Here is a 10,253-nt window from a genome sequence, read left to right as displayed (position 1 = left end):
GGCGGGGAGGGAGCTGGGCGGTCCCGACCTCCGCGGAGTTGCGGCTGGCGCGCAGCCTCCCGCGGAAGGGCTCTGCCGCCCGGCAGCACCTCTTCGAGGTCGCGACGACGTCCCTTCCTGCTCGCCAGGTCGGTCGCAGCTGCGAAGCTGCTCGTGCAAACGTGCAGGGGGTGTTTTCGTGCGCAGTTTGCAGCGTGTGGGTATTTGAGGATCTCCCTGTGCTCGCTGAGCCGGGAGCTCGGAAACCTGTACGAAAGCGTGAGGTGAGAGGACGAAGAGCGGCACATTTCTCTATCAAAGTGGTTTGGTAGCTAGGTCTGCAGAACGGAGGCATCTGCAGGGAGAGGGGAGTGCGGGGTGTGGGTACACTTACTCACTGGGAAATGAAATAACCAGTGGCAGCAGGGCAGAATCGGGGCTGCGGAGCCAGAGCTTGGAGGGTGGCCATCTCGCCTGTCTGCAGCGTGCTGCCCCAGCTGCCTGTCGAGCATGGGCTCCTCAGGCCATTCAGGTTCTCGTTCAGCCAAGGAGTCTGGGAAGCCTGAAGCTTCGCTACCTGTTAGTGGGATTTGTCACTTAAATTTTCTCTGCACCCTTTTGTCCTCATCTCAGTTGTTACTGATGATTTCAAGTACCACGGTTCTCCTCTGATAAACGTTGACCCTGCTTCGCAAGATCTGAAGTGGCTGTTCCAGATGATCACAGTGTCACAGCCATCAGATGCATGGCCCTCCTGGATACATTTTGCATATTCTAACTGTTGTTGTTCTTTATAACATAGAATTTGCTCAACTTCCTTTTGCCATGAACAGACACTTGCTCATCAAGTTTTTGTAGATGCACTTAGTTAGATTTGGAAAATACTTACATAGACTTTCTCGGGGGAAAAAAAGCCGTTTACCAGAAAGAGAACTCAGATGGTAAACTTTACAACTTCTCAGAAGTTACCTGAAGTGAGTAAAGCGTGAGAGTATTTTCAGATAAGCATGTAGAGAGCTGCCTAGACAGGGACATATCTAGACCATGTCTAACAGTCTGTTCCCAGTACCATTAGGGCACGTTTGGTGCACACTGTAGGTACTCCTTGCTTTGCTTAAGTTGAAGAATGCCTTGTAAGGTTTCTGAGCAGCACTGCGGACCGAACACTCCATATGTGACCATGTCCCTCACAGCAGGCTGTATGACAGAAAGTGGAGGGTATATCCCAGTGTGAATGTTTGGTTCATAGGCTATTGAGAGGATTCTATATGTTTCCGCACCTGCACTTCCATCCTCTAGCCAACTTCTAACTGCATGCACTGGCAGCCACTAAGGGGACAGAGATGCCCGAGCACAAGCAGCTGGGGCGAGGGGAGGGGGGAAGAATATATAATGCCTCTGAGTGAAGAGGTAGCAAAGGAGAATGGATCTAGAAAGCACTGCTACCTATGTGTCTTCTGCTGAAGAACCTGGAATCAGTGCAAATCTACACTTAACCAAGACCTGTAATTTGTATGGCATGTACAAAATCTGCAGAGCTGCTGATCTGCACAAAGCATACCTCAGGATCTTCTTCTTGACCCTTAATCCCACAGGACCAAAACGGGATCAGTTGGGTCAGGTTGCACTTGAAGCTAGCAGAATTCTGAAATGACAAACACTAATATTTCTTTTGCAAGGCAGTTTGTCATATGGTATGTTTTTAATGCCTATTCATTTTTTATCAAATGCACGTCTTAATAAGTTTATTGTAAAATGCAGTCAAAATACAGACTGCGTCACACCATCATTTGCTAAGACAGGAGAGAAACTTTAACTTCTGGAATTGCCTTATGAAAAATGGCTCGAATTGTCAGAAATTAGAGTGAGTTAACAATCGTTTTTGCACATAGTACTGTGCTACTTTTCACAGAATGTTTCTGCTTTGCTGTGTGATGTCCAACAGTTTCTATTAATCCAAACACTGACATTTGCAGCATTCAAACTTCAGTCATACCACATTTCTCAAGTGAATCAGAAATAAGAGATGGGTGAATAGATTGCCTAACATTAAAGGGCTGTCTGAATTTGGTGAGTTTTGTATTACAAGGCCAAAGAGATGGAAATGCCTTTGGCAAATGTTAGTTTCAGTGAACAAATGTTATTTTATATACTCAGTGCAAGAAGTTCTCACTTCTAGTTTCTGTATTTATAGTGTTCATTTAATTTCCCAATCAGAAATGTATATGATTGTCAGTCTCTTCTTCCTTTCTGTGTTTTCTTTCCATTTAGCAATACTGGGTCACAATGTCCTCGGTTTTCTTCCCAGCTGAGTCTTTCCTTTGAGCTGCTATTTCAGCCTTCTCTCACAAACCTTGTATCTCGTCATCTTTTTCTGCCCATGTCTTGCTGATTCAGAGAAGCAGTTCTACTTGATATGCCTTAAGCAATCGTCGTGGAAATACTCGAAAAAGCATTTCTAACCAGACAGATAGAAAATGAAATAGTCCGACTCTTCAGCATATCATGCTTGTACATGCATAGAGCGTAACTCAAAATCCAGAGTTATGTGAATGGATTTAGGCAGGATGGAGCCAAAGAAGTGGGAGGGAGGCAGGGATTACATGCTGCCAGCTGCAAAATTTGCATTCTTTGTCATATCACACCATAATGGTTGTGCAATTGACCAGTCCCTCCATGCACACAGTGGCTATGGCCCATCCTGATAAAATTTCCAAAGGGATTCAGTCTGCCACGCTTGACAATGGAACAACAGTTTTAAAACTTCACAAAGAAAAAAAACAAATGGGTGTATTAAGGAACAGAAATTCTTATGGGACCACATCATGCATTCTTACTTCCAGTGATAAAGAATCACAAGACAAGCAAGTGTGTTTGTGTCTTGTGGCTGAGGACCAGCCAGCAGCTGCAAAGCTGTGGCTAATATAGCATGTTTGTATTGTATGAATAAAAAAGAAAAAAGGTACAAAATACATACTTTTAAGTGTTAGAAATAATGGTAACTACCTCTCATGCTCATATGCTAATTTGCCTGCTTCCAACATATTCTAGAAAGGGTCTGGCCAGTCAGATAGCATTTACCTTTTTTTTTTTTTCTAAAAACAAAAAAGGAAAAGTGGTGAAAAAGTTATTAGATTGAAGGTTAGTAATCAAAGTTTCACAAGAATAGCAAGTTCACACATATAACAACTCACACACTGCCAGGGAGCACAAGTATGGAACTCCACATGTCTGTACATTCCCAGGAATGTACATTCTTAAAGGACAGACAGATGCTTAAGTCAAGGTTTGATCAAATGTCATTCACTGTGACTACTCTCTGGTTTGGACCAACGCTAAATAAGACTCTAGTTCTGACCAGCAAAAATGATTGCATTTGAGGACTATAAAAATTATATGTGTATGCCTGTGTGTGCGTTTGTGTGTCTGCGCGGATACGTAGAATGAGAGAGGTGATTTTTAAAGTACACGCAGAGTGCCCCTACGCTGCAAGGGAGAAATAATCAGCTAACCAAGTGCCCTCATAGCATCACATCAGAATTCAACTGGCTGATTTACCAAATGGGGAGTTATTTTCTAGCACTTTTGAAAATTGCGATTTTAAACAAAGATCATTCTTTCCTGAGGTTTTTTCTTTAGTTCGTATCAACTGTTGTGTTGTGGGGTTTTTTACTGTTACAGTATAGGCACCCAGGCCTGATAGTTTTGATAAGGGCTTTTGTTATATTAGTATTAATTGGGATAGTAAAGTTTTGAAATGTAAAAACGCTACACTAATTTTTCACTTGGGTAGGTCTCAAACAGCCTTATACTTCCCAAAAGCATTTATTTTGCATCATAACATAATATGGAATGAGATTATTTTTTCCTGACCAATCATATGACAGTATGCAAATGAACTTTTGGTCTCATCGATAAAACTGCATCTTCAAAGAAAACCATTGCACTGCTAAAAATATTTTTAATAATGACCACAGAAGCCATATTTGTCTCTTTGATCTCCTGAAGCTTCTTCTGGTTTTAATCAGTGTTCCCACATGAAGAACTGTGGCAACCTATGATAATAGAATCCCTATTCGCATCCACAGGGAAACAAAAATGTTCTCATCTGAAGAAGGTAATTTGGTGTTCTGCCCCTTCCATCCGTGGGCCCCTGCCTCTGTTTCTGCTGGGGTATCTTGGCATCAGTTAAGTGGTTTCTGTCCTTTCCTCTGTGCATTACTCTCTCATTGAAGTGTTTCTGCTGTCTAATTATACCCTTTCAATCAAATTAGAGACTGCAGCATCTGGTTAGTGCCTGTAACTGTTGCCATCTGCACCTAGATACAGTGCTTTCATTTAAGGAGGAGTGCTTAAATTGCAACCTCGAGCAAGAACTAGGAGAACAGTTTAGGTAGAATGGAAATGACTTAAAACTCTTCTTAGAACACTATGCGAGCACATGCCTCAAGCAACTGACACCTAGTCATTGTCGGACCTGGCACCTTTGGTTCCATATTCTTATATTCTGCTTAAGCATTTTTCTCACTCTTCTGAAAGGCTGTGAGAAAAACAAGTGAGAACTGAGCAGGCAGTTGCAGCATGTAAATTCAAGGAACCTTTATTTCTTGCTCCAGCCTTACAGAACATTAAATGTTCTGGCTATCACACCACTGTAATGAAACCCAAGATTTAAATAGCAGCCACTTTCATTTACCTTCCATTGATCTGCAGATTTTTAACAGAAAATCTTGCTTCTTGTTTGGCAGTAGCTGCCAGGATAATTTCTGGCCTGGGTATGCTAGTTTCTGGTTGATAATTGTTGTCAACCTTTAATCTCTCTGACCACTAGTCAGCACTCCAAGTAGCTTCCAGAACTCAAAGCAAACAAATAAAGCAAGTAACTTTATTTTTTTCAGTGAAATAGTAACAAGTTTGTCACTCTGAATTTTCAGTCTCAAAAGCTACGTACATGCCCCAAACTTAGGAGAGTACTCTAAGAAGTCATTTAAACCATTCTGAAACCTCCATCTCTTCAGTCTGCAATTTGTATTGTCACTAAATATATGTCTTCGAGAAAATACGGACTTTGAAGAATGCTCAGAAGATTTATAAGATTTCCCACTTGTCAGCCAGAAAAGGAAGAGTGTTTGAGAAGTAGATAGCTGTTTGCTTTGCTTTTCATTTCATTTGTACAGAAAAGACTGCAGATGAAATTCAAAGGTATTATTTCTGTCTGTGGTAATGTGGCACAAAATCAGAGTTTCTCAGGTAACTGGGCCTCTTGCCATTAAGGACTTCAGAGATTAAAACCAATATTTGGAAGTCCATCTTAGAAAATCATTGGAAGCAATGCAGACTCTGAAATGTTGGTGTTTTATCATCAGTGCTTCATTCAGTAAAAAAGTCAGTCTGTTACATTCTGCACTACCTTAATTTTTCAAATGATCCTAAAGTGGCGTCCATGTGGAGTGCAGGCAGCCATACAGTCCCAAAGTAACAAAGGCATAAATGATCATTGTAAGGTCCCTACATCGAAGAAGAAACCGAGACAGATGGAAAAAATTTCTACTACAGCTGCTGTTTGATCTTCCAAATGTTGATCTGGCTCTAATAAAACTAATTGTGAACCTGTATCACACACTGAGCATTCACTCATAGTGGACAACCATCCCCAGGCTTATTTTCTGCTTTTTCTTTCTAGCAGTTGCTACTCAATATGTACTTATCTAGTCTCAGTATTCATTTAAAAAAAGAGTTATTTTTCTGTCAACCATGGCACCTGATGTGTTGCAAACAAAACAGCCCTGACAACACACTGCTGTCCGTGTTTTCTCACTAAGGCTCATAGGCATTATGCTGCACAGGACCTGTTGGAACCTTCCAGCTTTTCATGACTATAACCACTGCAATGGTTCTCTCTCTGATTAATTCTGTTTGCAGACATCCCCACGAAACAGTAGAAGCAGCAGGGTCATTAGGCAGTTAATAGAGTGAAATCATCACAGACATTGATTTAAATCATGGATTTGACACAAGCCTCTACTTCAGACTATGTCTGAAACCCAGCTCACTGAGATCTTAGAAAGAGGAGGAGGTCGGAGACTTCAAGATTTGAATGGTCACAGCTTTCTCCATGTACTGTCTAAAACCCCAGTGATTTAATGTAGGTTTATGGCTGACAGGACAGCTTAAACTGACCCTTCGTTGCATGAACAGAAACCACGTGACAAATCTATCAAGCACAGTGGTGCTCTGATGCCTTCTAGGAAGCTGTCAGCTTTAGCCTCCACAAAGTGCCTGTTCTTCCCTTGCTGTCTTTGCCACCCAGAGAGGACTTGGATACAGCACAAGTTCTGTCATAGTATACCATAGTCTTACAAAACTTCAAGGAATAAGGCTTGCTGAAATTCATAGAACTGGTATTAATTTCCTTGAGTCACTGTTCTGATGTTAGTTAGATTCCAAGCGAAGGGCTTCGTAGCCTAAGTAACATGGAAGCATCAACCAGCGTAAGGCAGTTGGATCCAGTGGGTGCCAGAACAGTAAAGGAGAGGTGGTTGTTGTTGGTTGTTTTATTTTTTTCCCCTCCCTTCTACATGACCATAATCTACCAAAGAGAAATCAGGTAATTTGAGTAAGCCCAAGAGTTTTACCAATAGTGTTCAGTCCAGTCTTTTCTGACTGTTTTATTTAGATGACCTCTTCTGAATTAGTTTTGTGCAGACAAATCTGGCTGACCTTTTTTAAGCTCATCTTTTCACAGAATTATTGTACCAGTGGTGCAAGACGAAAAGAAAGACGGAGGTTCTAACCTCCTCATCTCCAGAATCTCTTTTGTCTTTAAAGTGCAGCCTACGGATTTGAAATGGAGAGGACAGTGGTCTGTCTGCAGATGAAACACTCACTTTGCACCTTCAGCGCATTGGGAATATTAATTTCATAGTGAGGTTGCTAAGGTAGTGTCTTGGCTGTCATGCAGCAAAATATGGCGAAATCACTATGTGTGGATAAATAGAAGAATTCAGCTGTTTACTGCCAAGATATTGAATATGCTGAGAGATCTGTATCCATGTTACTAGGAATTTTATAGGAAACTGTACAAAATATATCTCAGCAGATCTCAAAGCTGATTGTTCAAGGTAAAAGAATGTAGGACTGAGGACCTGATTTTTAAATGCCAATATTTACTTGAAAAGATTGCACTCCAATGCTATGGCAAAATTATTATTAATCATTAACAAAATGAAAATTGCCTAGCAAATTCCCTGTAACACAAAAAGGTATGTATTTCATTTGATAACAGCAGCTGCTAAATTCCATAACTTAAAGTAAAGTTTTCATTTCAGTTTTTCTGGGATAATCAATGATTTTATGTGGTATCTCACTGCCTCCCCCTTCCACATCTAGATGCTAACAAAGCCAGGGAGCTTCACTACAACTCAGCTGGCACATTTTTCCCAAATCTCTTGGTAGTGCAAAAGAACACAGGAGGCACTGTTACAGCTACCTATTGTCTTGGGAACAAAAAACTGCAGCTAAGAGGAAAGAAGAGAGCTCTGACTCTTCCTTTTGTGCAGTGTCCTTAAAGTACTAGTGCAATGAAGTTTGAAGAAAATCTATTAAAAAAAAAAAGCTGACATGAAAATGAAAGGCAGTCGCTACTGCAAATTAAAGCACGGGCCAGTCTTAGCAGATCCTAAAATGGGCTGATGTTAACTTCAGTTTAGTCTGTGCGCCAGATTACATTCAGGTATTGTAGCATTCCTTGCATTTCTGAGTAGATGTTAGTACATATTGCTTCTCATTTAGAAGTGAGAAGCAAAAAAAGTAATAGCACTAAGCTGAAGTAGACTTCTTTTCTGGATGTGTTTGTCACTGCTCACAACTGCTTCTTTATACTGTACGTTATTTTGTTTACCCAGTTTGATTATGTTTTCCTCTCTTTTCTGCCAAATTCATCAGCTTATATTTTTCAGCTATGACATAGAAAAACTTTTACATTAATTGCAAAGCAAGAGAGGTATTGAAGAAAGTTGCAACACTGTGGTGACTTTAAAGTGGGGTTTTTTCATATGTTTATGCAAATATCTGTGGTGGCCTGAGTACTGGAAACTCAGATTTGCATTTTCAAGTAAATGTATGTAGCTCACCTGCATGGCAAAGGCAGTCAGGTAAATTACAGTAAGGAGGAGTATTGACTTGAAGCTTGTTTTTGTTAAATTAGACAGCTTTCTGTCCACAGATGATAGCCGTATACATTAATGGCTGTGCAGACACCTTTTCTGTGTGCCTTCAGCAACAAAATTCCATTTAATAGAAATCCTAACTTGCCTAGGCATGAAAATGCGCAGTGAAGGCACAAAAACATCAGCTTTCATCTGCTGTGTAATAAAAACTGTGAAATAATCATTATAATTGCACCGTTCTGATATTTGTGGGCCTAGACTAAACTAATTTCAAAGGCATGGTTTTAATAACACATTTTCCCTTCTCCCACAGTATTTCTAAATACAAAAAAAAGGTGGACTGTTAATATGAGGATTAAGCTGGGGGTGGGTTTTTTGCCTCTTCCAACTGCAGCCACACAGGTCTTTGTAGCCTTGTTTTGTAAAGTACATCTTATGAGGGACACCTGAGATCAGCATACTCCACTTCAGAGCACTCTCCCTTTCCCTCAGGGCAGTAGAACATCTCTGCAGCTGTTACATGGCTTCTACAGAGAATACTATCAGATAAAACAGAAGGTTGCACAGCCTGCAGTCAGTAGGAAGCATTTGTGACTTTCCCCAGCTATGCTATTCAGTACAAAGACAGGTTTACAGCAGTGTAATGCAGCAGTTTTAATTCTGTTATGGACTGTTGTATTTTAATACTATTTTAAAATAAATGCGTGGATGATAAATGTTACCAAGTATTAATAATAAACAGGATGGACTTATTTATGGTACACTAATGATAATGACTATTTCTGGAAGATGATCACAGAATCACAGAATGTTTGAGGCTGGAAGTGACCTCTGGAGGTCATCTTGTTCAACCCCTCTGCTCAAGCACAGTCACCTAAAGCAGGTTGCCCAGACGGCTTTTGAATGTCTCCGAGGATGGAGATTCCACAACCTCTCTGGGCAAACTGTTCCCATGCTCTGTCACCCTCACAGTGCATAATTTAATCAGAAATGTTTTGCATTTTTAGTAAAGGTAAAATTGTTCATGCAGAGGAATATTTAGTTGATCAGAAGATGTCATTAATGGCCTGGCTGAACAGAGAGCTTTGGCTGGAACTCAGGAAAAAAAGGAGTTTACGACCATTGAAAGATGGGGCAGGCAACTCAGGTGGACTACAAGGATGTCCTGAGGTTATGCAGGGAGAAAATTAGAAGGGCCAAAGCCCAACTAGAACTTAATCTGGCTACTGCCGTAAAAGCAATAAAAAATGTTTCTATAAATACATTAGCAACAACAGGAGGGCTAAGGAGAATTTCCATCCTACATTGGATGTGGGGGGAAACATAGTGCCAAAGGATGAGGAGAAGGCTGAGGTACTTAACACCTTCTTTGCCTCAGTCTTCAATAGTAAGACCAGTTGTTCTCCGGGTACCCAGCCTCCTGAGCTGGAAGACAGGGATGGCGAGCAGGATGAACCCCCCATAATCCAAGGGGAAATGGTTAGCGACCTGCTACACCACTTTGACACACACAAGTCTATGTGGCCGGATGGGATCCACCCAAGGGTACTGGGGGAGCTAGCGGAAGTGCTCACCAAGCCACTTCCAATCATTTATCAGCAGTCCTGGCTAACTGGGGAGGTCCCAGTTGACTGGAAGTTAGCAAATGTGGCGCCCATTTACAAGAAGGGCCAGAAGGAGGATCCGGGGAACTACAGACCTGTCAGTCTGACCTCGGTGCCAGGGAAGGTTATGGAGCAGATCATCTTGAGTGCCATCATGTGACAAGCAGGTGATCAGGCCCAGTCAACATGAGTTTATGAAAGGCAGGTCCTGCTTGACTAACCTCATCTCCTTCTATGACAAGGTGACCTGCTTGGTCATCACCTTGCATGAGGGAAAGGCTATGGATTTTGTCTACCTAGACTTTAGTAAAGCCTTTGACACCGTTTCCCACAGCATACCTCTGGAGAAACTGGCTGCTCATGGCTTGGCCGGGCATACGCTTCGCTGGGTAAAAAACTGGCTGGATGGCCAGGCCCAAAGAGTTGTGGTGAATGGAATTAAATTGAGTTGGTGGCCGGTCACAAGTGGTGTTCCCCAGGGCTCAGTATTGGGGCCAGTTCT

General features: G+C 41.7%; 1 protein-coding gene across 1 annotated transcript in view; it reads left to right on the top strand.

Moving 5' to 3' along the window:
• Window positions 1-489: 489 nt before the first annotated feature.
• Window positions 490-10,253, top strand: part of KREMEN1 (kringle containing transmembrane protein 1) — a 32,109-nt gene continuing 22,345 nt past the window's right edge. Inside the window, exon 1 of the mRNA XM_009330834.1 lies at window positions 490-562. Coding sequence (XP_009329109.1) covers window positions 490-562 — 73 coding nt within the window. The remainder of the gene's footprint in view (window positions 563-10,253) is intronic.

Source organism: Pygoscelis adeliae, unplaced genomic scaffold (assembly GCF_000699105.1).
Source record: "Pygoscelis adeliae isolate BGI_AS28 unplaced genomic scaffold, ASM69910v1 Scaffold358, whole genome shotgun sequence".
Taxonomy (NCBI): Eukaryota; Metazoa; Chordata; class Aves; order Sphenisciformes; family Spheniscidae; genus Pygoscelis; species Pygoscelis adeliae.
The sequence above is the reverse complement of the archived record's forward strand: the minus strand, read 5'-3'. Positions and strand labels throughout refer to the sequence as shown.